The 18,767-nt window shown below is 33.7% G+C and overlaps 1 protein-coding gene across 2 annotated transcripts; it reads right to left on the bottom strand.

Moving 5' to 3' along the window:
* Positions 1-4,067: 4,067 nt before the first annotated feature.
* LOC143059139 (carnosine synthase 1-like) lies at positions 4,068-18,457 on the bottom strand. 2 transcript variants are annotated; one of them, XM_076232626.1, is made up of 6 exons: positions 18,298-18,457; positions 13,111-13,920; positions 12,526-12,706; positions 11,471-11,767; positions 6,635-6,897; positions 4,068-4,449 (listed from the first exon to the last, which is right to left on the bottom strand). In XM_076232626.1, exons 1-6 carry the CDS (start codon positions 18,376-18,378, stop codon positions 4,414-4,416), a joined length of 1,668 nt encoding a protein of 555 aa, XP_076088741.1. In that variant the 5' UTR covers positions 18,379-18,457; the 3' UTR covers positions 4,068-4,413. The 2 variants fall into 2 exon arrangements, with proteins under 2 accessions (XP_076088741.1, XP_076088740.1); XM_076232625.1 differs by having other exon boundaries at positions 4,068-6,082.
* Between the last annotated feature and the right edge of the window lie 310 nt (positions 18,458-18,767).

Below are 18,767 nucleotides of genomic sequence, written 5' to 3' on the forward strand. Positions count from 1 at the left end.
AGGGTACGATATTAAAGCTTATCAATATCTATCGCAATTGTTCCCACCACCACGAAGGTGCCAATAGTACTGTTGTTTGCATGTAACATTAACATATCATTGCGTTCTAATCTTTTTGCTTATCTAAAAGACTATGCACCATTATTTAAACATCTTGATGCATTTAATAAACTAAAACACATTCTAAACCCTATCCCTGAACTTGTTTATCATATTGGAGTCTTCATTAAGCAGTCTTTGGAACTGAGGGAGTCGGACCCATGTCAGACTAGCTTATGATTGTGTTTTTTACATAAATTTATAATTGAACTCTTAAAATAATTATGCTCTATTATTCTATATATATATATATTGTGTTGTATTACATTGTATTGCATTGTATTGTGTATACATGTAATTGCATTGCTTGACCCTTATGGGTGTAATTTTGCAATAAAGATATTAATTTATTTCCAGAAGCACTCAGACTGATAGTTGTCTCATTAGCAATGATATACAACATGTGATTCTCCTTATTGTTTAATAAATAATTTGTAAAAAGGGGTTCCAAAATGTCATATTAAAAGGGGATTGGGGTCCAACCATATGTCCCAATACAAAAACATTAGTTTTCCACCTAAAATACGGGTTCGAACCTCCGGACTTCACTAACTTTCATTACACTCATGCCAAATCTTCTTAATATATATACGAAGTAAATGATTAATGATTGAAACCACTGCCTCGCAGTATTTCTAAAACCTATGCATATTCAATTTTAATATATAGAATTCAATTTCCAGCAACAAATCCATTTCGCAATTAAACGAGAAAATATAATATGTAGCGTTTCATATTAATAAAATTGAGAATGGAAATGGGGAATGTGTCAAAGAGACAACAACCCGACCAAATAAAAAAAAATAAAAAACACAACAGCAGAAGGTCACCAACAGGTCTTCAATGTAGCGAGAAATTCCCGCACCCGGAGGCGTCCTTCAGCTGGCCCCTAAACAAATATATACTAGTTCAGTGATAATGAACGCCATACTAATTTCCAAATTGTACACAAGAAACTAAAATTAAAATAATACAAGACTAACAAAGGCCAGAGGCTCCTGACTTGGGACAGGCGCAAAAATGCGGCGGGGTTAAACATGTTTGTGAGATCTCAACCCTCCCCCTATACCTCTAACCAATGTAGAAAAGTAAACGCATAACAATACGCACATTAAAATTCAATTCAAGAGAAGTCCGAGTCTGATGTCAGAAGATGTAACCAAAGAAAATAAACAAAATGACAATAATACATAAATAACAACAGACTACTAGCAGTTAACTGACATGCCAGATCCAGACTTCAATTAAACTGACTGAAAGATTATGATTTCATCATATGAACATCAGGCACAATCCTTCATCCTTCACAATCCTTTCATATTGTCATACAAAAGCAGTAAATTAAATAAACTCAATGTGGTATTTTATATGCATTAATGACAGAAAATAGACGCAATCAAGATATCATTCAAGAATACAAAACATCTATGAAATTTTTACTGCATGTGGAAAAAAATGGGAAATAATGACACTTTTCCTGCTTTATCAAATTAAACTAATTTTTCTTTTTAGGACAAGGGAAAAGATCAAATAACTAATTAGTTCTTCGATCTATGTAAATAAGATAAAGCCGTCTCATATCTTTTGGACAGACGCCTTTCAGATATATGAGAAGCATACATCTGAAAAAAAATAGATACTTTAATACAAGTGTCAAAATTCAAAACGGGTTAAACTCTTTCTGAACCCGTATTTTATTTATCAATTAATATATAACTCATACATTTCCCAATTCATATCATACTGCTAATGATGTACTGGCTATTATGTTTTGCTATCCTGCTATTTTCGCTTAATGTATTCCTGCTAAGCTGAGTTAGTATTTTAAAGTGTATGTGTGTGTAGCAGGCCCGTAGCCAGGAATTTCCAAGGGGGGTTATTTGGACTCACGAACTCGACTTTAACAGTCACAATTCGAACAGAACGTTGACTTTAACAGTGCTTATTTGTTTTCAAGGGGGGTTCGTCCGAACCCCGGACGAACCCCCCGATATTCACAGTGAAGTCTTACCCAAATACAGTTCGCATAGTTTCCTTTCTCTGAGTTAACAACTGTTCTGTCATAATCACAGATTGTAATTGTTCCATAAAATTGCAAAAAGCAATGCCAATAGTCAGATTAAACTACCGACATAATAGGCAAAACAGAAATTTTAAGAGTTTTGTCAATTTAAAATGGCGCAGAACCCCATCTGTAGCAGATGAAATGCACATGTTTCCATTAAAACCAAACTGTCATCTTGATTTCTTTACATGCATGGAAGAAGCTTTAATGGTGGTGATTTCTCGATTCGTAGTATCGTGCTTTACATGCCCGACATATTTGTCATTGGACGTTAATCAACCAACAATATGATTTAAAGTTGACTTTTCAAAAGCGTTTCGAGTGCGAGCCATGTTTTAGAGGTACAAAATGTATCGTGTTACTGTAATTTTTTGCGACCCTTTTTTTGTAATTATTTAAATTTATTTGTGTCCCATCTTTTTTTTTGCTTGCTTCATATTTTTTATCTTCTTTTTTCATGTCAGCACAAAAAATTCTCTATCGACATGTTGTTGACTACTGTCAAACTCGATCGTTTCGGACGTCAGGACAATCTTGGACCATCATTTTGATCTAAAAATGTTTAATTTCCATCCCCTTAATTCTTAATTTCGCCCATAGAAGCATTAAATCCCCTTCTATATAGTAAACAGACTCCGTTGTATATAAATTTTCGACATGTAACCTACTCTGTGGGAGGACATTCTGGTATTCGGCCAAGAAATAGCAACTACAAAAATTACAATCGGCTCAAATTAAGTTTTATGTTCTCGGACTGCAACCTTTTTTCAGTTGCTTTTCCTTGGCAAATTATATCAGAATGCCATATATCACAGTATTGGTAACCTGCCGACAAAAAAGTATATAAAATGAAAAGGTTGACCTTGACGACCAATCATTCGTACATGGATACAATTGAACCAACTTTTTCTGTATCTACATGCATGTCCACGACAGGAACAGTGTTATGGTTTCATTCGTTTCATTTTGTTTTTATAATAGTGCTGTAGATACTATTCTACGAGGAACGGTTTGTCAGCTTTCAAGTGGTTAATTTTTCTCTCTTATCCGTTTTCAAGCAGTTACTGAAATCTTTCAAGAGTTTGTAAGTCCTGGTGTCGTATCTATGTCTATGGTCTATGTATCAATACTGGCATCTATGGCGAGTTTATTAACTTTCAACAGTTGTTTAAAGTATATACAACTCTAGTTTTTTTCCTGGTCCATGTCAACATTTGTAAAAGACTGATCATGAATTTCAACCTCTGTTTAAATGTACATGTAAGTATTTCAAGTTAAGTGTAGTATATTTAAGTTGGTTGTGATATGTTCTCGAATATCCTCGACCTCTTTTCTTACAGTTGGAGAATGTTTATGTTTGTCCCAAGTCAGGATCCTCCTGTAATTCAGTGGTTGTCGTTTGCTTCTGTATATCATGTTTTTTGTTCATTGTTTTTTTTACCTAAAGCAGTTCGTTAGTTTTCTCGTTTGCATAGTTTTTCATTTGTTATTTTGGGGCTTTTTTTTATCCTACAATGCGGTTTAGTGATTTGCTCATTGTTGAAGGCCGGTTTAGTGTTTTGCTCATTGTTGAAGGCCGTACAGTGACCTATTGTTGTTAAATTCTATGTCATTTGTCTCCGATGTAGTAGTCTTATTGGCGATCATACCATATCGTTCTTTACACATACAAATATAGCTAGGAATGATCAAGGGAACGGCCATTTGATATTCTTGTTGGGGTTAGGAATCTTTTCGGATTGATCATTAATGATTTAATGTCAACTTGGTTGCTACAGTAACACAGGCTTCCTACCAGGACAACTTAATATCTATTTCAAGTCCTCCTGCGCCCATCACCCTCAAGAAATCAAATGGCTGTCCCCTTAAATCTTGATATGGGGAAAAATCAACAGACAAAAGATTATTGTTGAAGACTATATAAAATATTGCCTTCCAAGTCTCCTTTCATTATTTTATTATTTACTTTGCCCTATTACAATTTACTGATGTTTAACTAACAAAAGAAAATTTTAATACAACGTAAATACAATATTAAATTAAGTATGCTATTATGCAAACAGTACAAAATACAAAATACAAATTCAGATCCTCCAAACACAATTAACAAACTGTTAAAACATGCTACTAAGTACTAGTATATACAAGTCTTGCTATTCTTGATGTCTAAATGCCTAAAATGGTGTTCGTTCTTGTTGATCCATTGAATTTCCACATTGGATTGCACGAACGTAGACAGTGGTAATCGGTCAACCAATCAAACTGCATAAAATCATTCCTTTAAACTTCAGTGAAAAAAAAGCATTTTCAAATATTTTTTCAACTCTTTAAAAACATCAACAATACTATGAAAGTTTTATTTTTTGTTAGCTAAACAGAACTAAATGATTTTTTTTAATGTCTTTTTTTCAAACTAAACATCACAATTTTATTTATTTTTTTTTTTTGTTTTGGTTTAAAACTAAACAAATTAACAAAATACAAAATTGATTTGCAATGCAATGACTTAGATTGTTAATATATACAAAGTTCCTAGCTCTACAAGTCCGCTATTCTTGAAATGTACAATTGATGAATGATTTATATGAATGATACAAGCGGTAATCGCTAAGCAATGATAAATGGTTTTTATGAATGATTGTAGCGATAATCGCTGAGCACACCTACCACTAACCGTCATTATTTGAAATGACTCAACAGATAGTTGTAGTCATAGTTATTTGTATTCAAACCAAGAGCATTGCCGATATTGATCAGTTTAGCTTTGGCTGTTTCTAAGTTCTTGTCCATGACAGCAATGTTTGCAAATGGTTCCTCATCATTTTCACTACCACATTCGTCTAATGACGGCTCCATCTGGTTATATCTGACAATATTTCCAGAAACCAACGCATTTAAGAATTTCAAACTGTTTGGATTTGTTAATTGTTGTTTGTGTACGGACGACAGACACATCATTCCCATCAGAGTGCATTTAGGTTGCACACTTGAGATCACTGGTCTGATACCCAAAGAAACCATGAAAGCATAAAGTAACAGATCGTGCCCGTAGCAAGTCTTGATCCAGTCCCGGAGATAGAAACCTCCCATTCTAGCATTGATCTCAATTAACTTTGGTCCTGTTTTTGTCATTTTCATTTCCACGTTGAACACCCCAGTAACGAGTCCGATTTCCGTACAACACTGATATGCAGAAGTTATAAGCTGTCCTCTCCTGTCTAATGGTAGACATGTTGGCAGCAAGGCTGCTGTTTCTGTGTAAGACCCTTTCCTACATGGTCCATTATCCGAGACAAATGCACCAATAAGCTGCCTCTGGAATATAATGATATCTATGTCATGTTCTGTACCATCAATTCTCTCCATCAGCATAATGTCGTTACCGTGACCGAGCCCAACACCAGGGTGATCTTCGTCGTTCTGTAGAATTGATGATAATTGTTGCCATATATTAATACACTCAACACGGTCTGCGACAGGTTTGACCCCAACGCCACTTGATCCATATTCTAATTTTAATACGGCAGGTAGTCTAATCTTTTCCAAAGCCTTGTCGACGTCTTCTTCACTTTTGATAGAACAGCAGATACTGGAATACAGATGAGATCTTGGGAAATGAGGTATATCGCCGGTTCTTGACCGTAGCACGTTTTGTGTCCAACTTTTCCTTTTAGCAATTAGGGCTGGTCGTTTTCCGGGACCATTCAATTTTAGCATGTCGCATATCGTTGCGGCTAACGGACCACAATCCTCCCAGAAGGTAACGCATCCATCGACATCTATTCCTTCGTCTTTCAGAATTTTAATAATGGCTGTAGCATGTGTTTCGTCTTGTTTATGGTCGAGAAAATCGTACTGAATAAATTTTGTGCACCTCGATGCACCAAAGCATGATTTATTCGGTTCCACAAGAACTACCTAAAGGTACATAAAAAGTTTTAACAAATATTATCATATATTTTCTACACAAATGTTCATTTAATAGTAAATCATTAAAAAATATGATAGAACATACATGTACCAGTAGTATCTAACTAAATTGTATAGGTTAAAATTGAAGCACTTGAAATTTGAAACTTAATTAAAATGCAAGGGATGTCTTACATGACTCGTTCGTTACCAAATTATAGAAAGTTTATGGTCATGCGTGTTTTCTTTAGTAAATGTGCCAATATGAATTACGAATCCCAAAAAATATAATCTACTGTTTTCTGATCGTCTGATGAAAGTTGTCTCATTAGCAATCATGTGTATGTTTAATAGTACATATATAGCAACATTTATTTGCAGGCTCGAATGAATGTTTTTGAAAGAAATAAAATACCAAGAGAGAAAACGGATTTTTTCAAAGGGATAACTATTTTTTTCTAATTTTTATATATATTTAAGTGATTGTGATTGTATCTTTTGATACAAAGTATTACATCTCAAACAAATACAAATGGAGCATGACAACATAAATCGACTTACATTGATGCCAAATGATTTAAAGCTTTCCCATATAAACTTCTTGCTGAAACCTCCAGCTCCTACTACAACGACAGTTTTGTCTTGCATGGCGAACAGCTGTGAACGTCTTATCATGGTCTCTACTAGTGGTTTCACTGCTTCTCCCTGTCTGTGAGGGTTCAAGAACTCAAACAGCTGGCAATTGATAGTACAATCATGACTGTTCACTTCTATTCCAACTGCTTCTAACTGTCCATCTACCATTCCCAGAACGTAGTCAATACCTATAAGAAATAATTAAGAAAAATCAATTATTAATTTTTAATGCAAGTATGATAAGTTTATTGTCGTCTCTATTAATAGTGCGGTGACTGAAGGCAGATTTTTGGGAATTTAATCTCCCCACCGAACACACACCTACATAATATATCATTGGAAAGAGGAAATCGTGTACTATAATAATATGCCTGTCGTCAGGACTTGATATGGTCACATTTTTTTTAAATTGAGGTCAAAGGTCATATGTAAAAATTTGTGAAAATTTGGGTGGGTTTCAATTTTGACATTTTTTTCTATTTCTAAACTCTACCTAAATACAAATGATACTGTTTTGGCTTTAGTAATGTTTGGTATTATACATAAACCTTAATCATTGAGATTTTTTTTATCAAAAAAAAATCCTAAAACGACGTTATATAAAATCAAATTTTCAACCTATAAAATGTTAAGAGCACCTAAACCTTATGAAAAGTATCAATTTCAGGTAAAAATCAAGTGTCATGCAGGACAATACTTTAAAATTATTTTTTAAACTATCATATTGGGTGAGGTATCAAACCAAAGCCATAGAACACTACAGTCAAATATGACCTCAAATTGAATTTGCGGATACTTCAGGTTTTTTATAGACTACTCGTTGCTTTTTGTTTTTTTTTCACAATTATTACTGCTACCATAGTATTATCTTTTGTTGTGTATTTAACTCTGGTTAATAGCATTCTATTACATTATAGGTTTTTAACTATATCCCCCCTTTTTTTCCTTGCAACGTACGACAGACTTCAAAAGTATTCCATATAAAAAAAGAAGATGTGATATGATTGCAAATGATACAACTCTCAAAATGAGACAAAATGAGACATAAAACAATTATAGGTCTCGTACGGGTTTCAACAATGAGTAAAAGTCATACTGCAAAGTCTTCAATTCCCGAAACGAATAATGTAAAACAAACAAAAAATCTAACAGCCTGATTAATGTACAAAATAAATAATAAAGAAACCAGTATAGTATATAGAAACAAACGACAAACACTGCATTACCATCTCGTAACTTAAAACTGACACATACAGATAGTGGCGGGGTTTAACTTTTTTAAGGGAACGCCAACAATCCCCTAACCTCGGGACTGGATTCGTGTGTACCAGTGCAACAAGCTTTATACCAAATCAACCCTTATCTCCATCATGTTCATTTTCATCAACTGTCACAATAGTTTAAACATATTTATTTACTGTGGATTGGGAAACACGTTTTGCAACTTATATAAATCCCTTTCCACTTTGCGGGTGCGAGTGCTGCCTTGTAGCGGCATTAGCCTACTCTTTTTCGAAATCTACAAGGGTGTCTTTAACGTGCAAGAGATATGGCTATCTCTTAACACGGATCAGCCATTTATCGTCCCCTTCCGACGGACTATCATCGTTTCCTCAAGACCATACTCGCAGATGGTGTCACGGGAGAGCCGAAACCAACTGTCACAATAACAATAACGGTACCATTTTTTCTGCACCAGATGCGCATATCGACAATACATGTCTCCTCAGTGATGCTCGTGGCCAAAATATGTGTAATCCAAAGCTTATATTAAAGATGAAGAGCTACAATCCAAAAGTTCCAAAAAGTATAGCCAAATCCGTGAAATGAATCAGAGCTTTGCATGAGGGAGATACATTCCTTAATTCATAATATTTTCTAACATTTTGACATGTTTTAATATTTCTACACATTTCACTCATGGCCACAGGTCTGCACATGAAAGGTTCTGCTCAAAGCAAACACGTTATTTTGTGTTTTACTTTACAAGTACAGACAAGGTATTGTAGGAAGTCCGAAGACATTTGTTCCTAAAAATTACCAGCTTCAAACCATCCCTATCAATTCATCCAATATTTAACAGAGATCTATAAGGGGGTTTAGGAAGGTGTGATGACATCCATATGCTTGTCTGCAAAGATGCTGGGGAAACATCATACGATAATCACACACTATCTTGAATTCGCTCAATTTCATGGTTGGCAACACATTAGATAGCGTCGCACTTTATTTTAAGAAGCATAAAATCCATTGGCATTCAATGTTTCAACAAGGTGTTTTGAACCAAACTCACGGTACATTTGTAAAGCCAATCCTAAATGAAAAGGAGTAAAATAAAAAAGATTGCCTCAACAATTGCTTAGCATTTCCACAATTTCTCTGGTGCCATTTCCTGAGAATAGTCTTCGCTGTATGCAGTTTCATTGAGTAACCATAGAATGAATTGCAATAAATACGAAGGCATTGACTGAATTAAGAAGGAAGAAACAATTCATCCAAAGTTGGGTAGTATTTTTTAGAGTTTCGATGTTTTTTCTAAGTAAACTTGCAGCGGAATGAAATATCTGTCCGTTATTTGTGTCTATTACAGTTGACATTGAGATTTTGAGGTCAGTTTTCAATTGACTAGAAGCTTATATGGCATCTAAAATAGTTGATTTGCTACTAAATAATATGTTATATTTGCCTTGAACTTGTTGAAGTTGTTTTACAACTGAATGTCTATAGAAATAAATGAGTTTAGACTGCATTTTACATGTAGAATATTTTAAATTAAAATCAGCCTGAAGAAATGATCTATATTTATCAAGTAACGGTGCCATGAGGAATGACTATTAAATCGTTGTCAATAGCCAAAATAGAATGAGTAAAAGCAGTATGTGTTTTGAAATATCTGCTTCCACGGGTTTGGATTTATTTTTTTTCGTTTTTAGCAAATATTTTGTAATGCAACCAAAATGACAGAGTGCTTGAAGTTTAAAAGATGGACGGGAAACTATTTCAACTTTAACTTTATCTGACATGGATAAAACATTTTTAATACGCTCATCTGATTCAAACTTGAGTAATTTTTTTATCTTTCTACAATGTTTTGTTGCAACAAAATATACAAGCGCTCCAGATGAACGACTGCATTCTAGAACGTGTACACTGAATACCCGAAACTGAGGGACAACAGTCAGATAATTGTATGTCGTTAAACTTCAAATTAACAGCTATCGCATGAAACATCTTGATGTTCCCCTCATCCAATCTTTTATGCAATGCAGATACAAAAGTCGACTTCCCTAAACTGGTTAATTGACTTAAAATTTCAATCGAGGTTTTTTTAGCATATTTTTTATTCACTGCATAAAATTAAACGACATTTGTCTGTTCTTTGGACTTAATCGAGCAAGTTGCAAAGGACTTGACATATCACGGAATATTTACTGAAACTATCCGTCAATTATTTTGATTTTACAATAAGACTTTTCTGACAAAGTATATTTGATGTTTTATAACGAAAAAACATAGAATATAAACATATACAAACAAAGTATGTGACATATATCAGTGTACTTTAATTGAAAATATGTGTATATAATAACTAAAAAGGTAGTAATTTCATATATCATTTGAGAGCAAATTATTGACTAATACACAAAATGGGACGGAAGGCAAGTGATTGAGTTCCGTGTTGAAATTGAAGATTTTTACTCCATTCTTTTTCCATTGATTTCTTAAGGTTTTTTTCATATTTTGGTTCCGAAATTTTTATCACTTATTAGTTTTATTAAATACTATATGCTTAAAATATTATGGGATAATTTTTATTACTACTATGAAGAAGAAACTAAAGTTTGAGTCTGAATATGCAATTAAAATTATCTCAATTTTAAATAGTCTGAACTTCACAAATTTTATAGATTAGAAGAAAATAAAATACTGAATAGCATATTTTGACATGTAAAAATAGCTTCAGGAAAAACGATTTCAATTAAATGTAAGCAAACATACCCATTTTTTTCATTTTGAAAAAGGGGGATTGAAACTCTCTAATATACTACCAGTCATTAAAACAACTTTTTAGAAAAAAGTGACCGTACGAAATTCTGACGACAGGGCAAAAACTAAAGAAGACATATTTGTCTTTAAGTTAAGACTATTTTTAGCCGTGTGTTATTTGGGGAGATTAAACTCGCGATCTAGACGACTTTTTACACTTCTGTCACCGCACTATAATAGACATGTTTACCATGTTAGTAATGGTAGACCGGATGCTTGGAAACATTTTTGGAACTTTATTTTTTTCAAGTTTTGTTCTCATTGGCTGAAATACTTTAAAACGATGCAAACCAAGAAATGCTACATTTGTAACAGCTCACATGCCCTTTTAGGTCAGATCAGATAGAAAAGATTCAGCATTTGAATAAACCCTGAATATATATTCAATATATTGTGAAATGAAGCACAGTTTAATTGTATCCATAAACTCCTTGTTCAAAGGGAAATAACTCAAACGGAATAAATCATATTCTATTCCTTTGCTTCTGAAAAGATCCAAACTCAACAACGAAAACAGCTAAAATGGTGAAAATTGACCTTGACCTTCATTTAGTCGCATGAAACTACACATTTATTTAAATTTGAAAAGATTTCATCAACGCGTTTTCATGTTTTAAATGACACTTTTTGACAGCCGTACGCCCGTCCGCCGCCCGTCGTACACCCCAAATCATTTCATCCGGTTAAAAAAAAAAAGAAAGAAAAAAGACATACCTATAAGTTCAGTTCGTGCTCCAACGCCTCCTTTGATGTCTGCAGACAATCCACGTTCATATTCAATAATACGCTCCATGACCTTTTCTGAACCTGTGGAAACTTTATTCAATAAACGATTCATTTCATCTTCTTCCATATTCCACATTTTCATTGTTGTTTCAAAAGTTTGGGGAATAGTGTTATCGCCATTGATTGGTTGATGTTTCAGACCTATCCCACAAACCATCTGTGTTGTGATTGGTGTATCGTCTACTCTTCTACATACATTGGTCCTCCATCTGAATGAGTAATCAGCTGAAAAACAAATAATTGTTTCCACAATTAATATATAATTGGATGTCCGGGGTTATTGATGATTGCTTCATTTCAAATTTTTAGAAAAGGTAACTAAAAATATCTTGTTTTTTATTTAAAAGAAAAACATGTCCCCTATACCTCACCCCATCATACAAGACTGCTTTTAAACATCATTTGCTGTCTTCTCTGATGTAATCAAATCAAGATAAACAAGTTATATTATAACAAGAATGTGTCCCCAGTACACGAATGCCCCACTCGCACTATCAATTTCCATGTTCAGTGGACCGTGACATTGGGGTAAAAACTCTAATTTGGCATTAGAATTAGAAAGATCAGATCATAGGGAACATGACCAGAAAACATAATGCCCCTCTACAATCGTAGGTGGGGCATAAAAATAAGATGTGGTATGATTGTCAATTAGACAACTGTCCTTAAGAGACCAAATGACATAGAAACTAACAACTATCGGTCACCTTTATCAATGAGTAAAACCCATACCGCATAGTCATCTTTATAGGGCCCAAACGTAAATCAATTCAAACGGTATAATACATATATCCAAGAGCAGGGGCGGATCCAGACATTTTTAAAGGGGGTTCCAAACCTGGACAGGACAAAGGGGCTTCCAACGATGTGTCCCCATTCAAATGCATTGATCGTAAAAAAAAAAAGAGGGGGATCAAACACGCAACCCTCTCCTGGATCCGCCACTGCAAGAGTTACATTGTTAAACACTAGTATAATATTACCTAATTCTGGATTTGCAGCTTCTACAGGTTGATAAAACGTTTCAACCAAGACTGTGTTCTCCAATTCCAATAAAGTCAGCAAGTCAAGTACAGCTTTACAAATTTCTTCCACATTTTTCACTTTATGGAACGTCACACATCTACTACCGTGCCACATGGTACCAGAGGGTTTTACCACGATCTATTTATAGATAAAAATACAAAATAAATACAATAGATACAAATACGTTTTTCGACTTGTCGTGTTGTATAAAAAGATTGTGATATGCAAGTATGTATTCCTTCTTTTCGAACGTTTCTCAGTCCCGTTTTTTTGTAACAGAAAAAACATTTAAAAGAGGCAAAATTTTTCATCAAAAGAACGTACCGTTTTTGGTTGGGTTTGAGTGGAATTTTTGTTTGTTTTAACTTGTTACTATATCAATTTTGTCTTTTTCTAATCTTTCTTTTTGTCAAATTCTAATCTTTCCTTGAAATAAATATTGTATTGCCCTTCAGTTTTAAATTTTGTTCTTTAAAAACTTTAAAAAAAATTTGTGTAATATACTACAGCGTAACCTTTCAGAAAAAACAATTTAAACCTACCTTTTCAAATGATCTGACTCTCTCCATATTCAGGAACTGACGTACGTTTTCTTCTACGTAATTATCTATGCCATCTTTATTTTCGACGATCAAAACTTTCATATTTGCGTCTTCTGGAATATTGTATTCATACGATGGTTTGTATGCAATAGCTAGGGTTTCTGGGTAATTTACTCCCGCTTCCGCCATCCATATACGTGACAGTAGTTTATCGTCTACATACTTGCACAGCTCAATAGAACTGGACATTGGACAATCCAAGTCTTGCTCAAGTTCCACACCATCATTTCTTTGGCCATCGGTGATGGCCTTTGTGAAGAAATTTACAAAATAGGAACACCGTCTAGGCGTCGGGAAGACATCGATATAGGTTGTTCCTGATCGATCAAATACAATTGCCTTCTTGACCAACAGCGAATGCAGACCTTCACCTTTATTAGATTTCTCCTTTACAACCCATGTTGGTGACAACACCAGCAGCATATCGCCCGGACATTGGCGCCCACCTTCCAACAGTATCGCCAGGCATTCCACTGGTGATGCTAAAACAACTATTGCGACTTCCGTATCACGCTTTCGTGTTCTCGGCTGTTTCGTTCTGTCGAAAGTCTCGGGAAGGTTGTTTTCAAACAAGCTGTACTGTAAAGCATTGTAGTAATCTTGAATGTTGACGTCATCTTTGTTCAGTGAGACAGACGGGTCTGGTGGTGAAAGGTCGACATCAGTGTCCCAGGCGGTATAGCTACCACAGGTAGTGGTATATTCTACTGCTTTATGGGCTAATTCCTCCTGCTTCTGTAGTATATGGTTCTGAAATATAAAAAAAATCTTTGAGTTTATTTTTTATAGGAATTTGTCATATGTACATATTCAATATGACTCTTTTTCTCTGGAAGTGGTGTGGAAAAGGAGAGGGGGGTCTAGAAAATTGTTTTGTAAAACTGTAATAATTATTATATAATGAAATGAAATGTCATAAATACCAGCAGCATGTGTATTTTTTTAATAAACTATGGTTTTAACCATTTAAATGGGAAACTTTTCTGTTTCATAAATATAAAAATGAGGATAAAGGTATACATTGTAGTATGCAATTGTTTTCACTTGACCAACTGCCCATAAATTTGACAATGAACACTATGTTCAAGTTAAGTCGCAGGTGCTATATATCGTATAGTAGCTCATATAACCATAAATAAATTATTTCAATACGTCTGTAATGTTTTTTTTTTAAATTACAAAAAGCGGTCAATTCTTTCCCTTTTTGATGATTTTTTAAATTGTGTGTATTTACTTCTTGTCAAATTTCTTCTTCATTTGTTATTTCTATTTTATGTTTTGTATCAAAAACAAAATAATATGTGGTAATGGAGGACCGAGTTTGTAAGAGTTCATGGGGGAGAGGGGGAGGGGGCAAACATTCGAAAAAAAGGTCTTTTACAATTTAGGCGTGCGAGAGTTTCATTATTGGATTATGTCTATTCAGTGCAAAAAAAAAAACAGATGCTCCGCAGGGCGCAGCTTTATACGACCGCAGAGGTTGAACCCTGAACGGTTGGGGCAAGTATGGACACAACATTGAAGCTGGATTCAGCTCTAAATTTGGATTGTGATTGAATAGTTGACACAGCATAGGTTTCGGACACAGAATGAATGTGGTCTAATGAACTTAAAATATTTTGTTTGCCTTTGAGCAATTCACTATGCTGTTGAATATTAATCCTCTCAAAAAAATGTTTGAAGAAATTTTCTTTTTATTTATGAAATCTGAAAATGAGAAAAATTTACCCCCCCCCCCCCCATTTTTTTTCACATCCCCCTTTCCCTTTTTCCAAAACTGATCTCAATTCAAATTTCTAATGGAGTTTGCAACAATAACTACTCATTTAAATACATCATAAAATATTTAAATGTAACAAAAGGTGCTTGTGATCACTGAATGGTAATGATTGTTTTAATTTATCAGTTGGTAGTAAAAGTGAATATACATTGTTTATTGTATAAAACAATGATTTAAGTTGATTCAACTACTATTCTGGACAAAGAAAGATAACTCCAATCAATTGAAATTTTCTTGCTATTGCACAATATTGTGCAATTAGATATTTCTTGTTATTGCGCAATATTGTGCAATTGAAAATATTTGCTATTGCACAATACTGTGCAATTGAAGATTTCTTGCTATTGCACAATACTGTGCAATTGAAAATTTCTTGCTATTGCACAATACTGTGCAATTGAAGATTTCTTGCTATTGCTGAATACTGTGCAATTGAAAATTTCTTGCTATTGCACAATACTTAATATAATAATTTTGGATCCTGATTTGAACCAACTTGAAAACTGGGCCCATAATCAAAAATCTAAGTACATGTTTAGATTCAGCATATCAAAAAAAACTGAAGAATTCAATTTTTGTTAAAATCAAACTTAGTTTAATTTTTGGACCCTTTGGACTTTAATGTAGACCAATTTGAAAACAGGACTAAAACTTAAGAATCTGCATACACAGTTAGATTTGGCATATCAAAGAACCCCAATTATTCAAATTTTGATGAAATCAAACAAAGTTTAATTTTGGACCCCGATTTGGACCAATTTGAAAACTGGGCCAATAATAAAAAATCTAAGTACATTTTTAGATTCAGCATATCAAAGAACCCCAAGGATTCAATTTTTGTTAAAATCAAACTAAGTTTAATTTTGGACCCTTTGGTCCTTAATGTAGACCAATTTGAAAACGGGATCAAAAATTAAGAATCTACATACACAGTTAGATTCGGCATATCAAAGAACCCCAATTATTCAATTTTTGATAAAATCAAACAAAGTTCAATTTTGGACCCTTTGGGCCCCTTATTCCTAAACTGTTGGGACCAAAACTCCCAAAATCAAACCCAACCTTCCTTTAGTGATCATAAACCTTGTGTTTAAATTTCATAGATTTCTATTTACTTATACTAAAGTTATGGTGCGAAAACCAAGAATAATGCTTACTTGGGCCCCTTTTTGGCCCTTAATTCCTAAACTGTTCAGCCCTCAACTCCCAAAATCAATCCCAACCTTCCTTTTGTGGTCATAAACCTTGTGTTTTAATTTCATTGATTTCTATTTACTTATACTAAAGTTATTGTGCGAAAACCAAGAATAATGCTTATTTGGGCCCTTTTTTGGCCCCTAATTCATAAACTGTTTGAACTAAAACTCCCAAAATCAATCCCAACCTTCCTTTTGTGGTCATAAACCTTGTGTCAAAATTTCATAGATTTCTATTTACTTATACTAAAGTTATAGTGCGAAAACCAAGAAAATGCTTATTTGGGCCCTTTTTGGCCCCTTATACCTAAAATGTTGGGACCAAAACTCCCAAAATCAATCCCAACCTTCCTTTTGTAGTCATAAACCTTGTGTTAAAATTTCATAGATTTTTATTCACGTTTACTAAAGTTAGAGTGCGAAAACTAAAAGTATTCGGACGACGACGACGACGACGACGCAGACGACGACGCCAACGTGATACCAATATACGACCAAAATTTTTTTTAATTTTGCGGTCGTATAAAAACAATGCAGTGCTTTAATATATATTTATAAGGCGTGGGTTGTTATTTAGGTATTTTAGCAAAGGCACTAGCCAATCAAAAGCAACTGAATAAATTATGTTTATTAGCAAATATCCAAATATGTGCTCAGAATGTTATGTGTTAGAATACATTGCTGACAAAAATAAGTTTTACTTTATGTACATGATGTACAATAAAATATCCAATAAACGGAACAAAATATCATTTTCAATAGAGACAAAAGAAAATATTTTTTGGAGGTAGCTATTTATTCCAAAAGCAGTACAACTTTTATGTATAACGTACAATTAACAACCTCCTTCCGTACATCCTGCAGAATTCATTGGTAGGTAGAAAAGTGACGTTAAAGGTCAAAAATTATTGTAGAAAGAATTGTAGTTAAATCCCAGAATACTAATATAGGTTATACCATTAATTTTTCATGTGTTTGGGTGTGAAAGTATTGCTTTAGATAATTAAAAAAAAAATAAGGCAATACAGATTCAACTTCTTATTTGTTGGGGGGGGGGGGGGGTCAAACACTTCAAAAATAATTTCGATTTAAGATACGTAGATGCGAAATTATTGTTGGCAACTAAGCGTCCAGTGGCAAATATTTCATGGTCGTCACTTAGTATTATGCATGTTCCACACTTAGTGTACTGTATATAACTCGAAGTGATTCATACGTAGTATTAATATGCAATGCAAACATGCATATATATGCACATCGATAACGTCCAGTCAGTTATATGTTTCCGCCCAAAGCAAGTCTACACACGGAAGACAGTGTTCATTGCTGAGAAAAACACGGTGACTCATGGCGTATTTAAAAGCATTCCATCAACGCATATCTATAAAGAATGTATGCAAAAAGGGGGGGGGGGGGTAAAGAGAAAAAGCTTTATAAACTTAATTTTTCAATTTATCATTGAATTTCGATACATGTGGTCTTTTAAACATGGTTTTTTTTTTTCGTTTGTTATTGTTTTGTTTGTTGTTTTTGTAAAAAAAAAGAAAGAAAAAAAGGGGGTGTAAATAAGCTAATAATGTTATTAACAAAGTATAATTTGACATGCATTCCAATGTATTTAAAATGCAACTGTACAGTCAATTTGCATTGACCGTAGATATAGTTTTAACACTCAATGTCACTGACCGTTTGCCGACTTGTTTATGATGTTGACAATGCGTTTACAATGCAATAAGGCCGGGAATTTTGACTTGTCTTCTTGATATTCAAAATGGATGATTTTAAACCAAATACTTCATTTTATAGTTTGGACAGTAGCGGAGTATATAAAATAAAAAGAATATAAAATTTTTAACTATTCTTTGTCTCATTTCATTTGCACTTCCAAGCTCGAAACAGGATAGAAATGCACGACAAATTCTTGCATTCTACCTGCCGTTTTACACTTGAACACATAATTTCATATTTCTAGACAATGTAATGTTATTCTACATGTATTACACAGATTGTCATGGTTAAAAGATTGCAGTAGAGATGCCGGCCGGCAAAGTTAAAAGATAGGGGTATCGCCATCAAGACGTTAGAAAAACGGACGTATTTAAATATCGACAAATTGTCATTGCTAAATAAATGCACTAAATAAATGCTTACCTTTATCGGTAAGCTATTATCCTTATCCTTTAAAATAAGATTGCTCATTAAAGAAATACTCTCTTCTGTAGACAACGACATAGTTAAATGAATTCAAGGCGAATGGATTTTTGTTTAAATACGATTCATAATAAAACAACATTGATCGCGTGAAAACTACTGCGATCCGGTTCATACTGCTTTAGTTGAGGTGATACGAGCTAATACCGGCGGTCAACATCGGCAATCAGCTGTTTTCTTCGTGGTTATTAACCGAAACTAGAATTTATTAACATCTTGAACTTTTATTTTTAGAATGTTGCATATGTTTACAAATAGAAAAATATTTAGGATTGAACGGATGTTGATAAATGATTGGGATTAAATGTTTTCAAATTGTTATTAATCAGAGTTAGTAATTATTTATAATTTACAAAAATTGTTTATTAATTGTCAATATATGACAAATTAATATGTGATTAATTTACAAG

The sequence above is a fragment of the Mytilus galloprovincialis genome, chromosome 14 (assembly GCF_965363235.1).
Source record: "Mytilus galloprovincialis chromosome 14, xbMytGall1.hap1.1, whole genome shotgun sequence".
Lineage (NCBI taxonomy): Eukaryota > Metazoa > Mollusca > Bivalvia > Mytilida > Mytilidae > Mytilus > Mytilus galloprovincialis.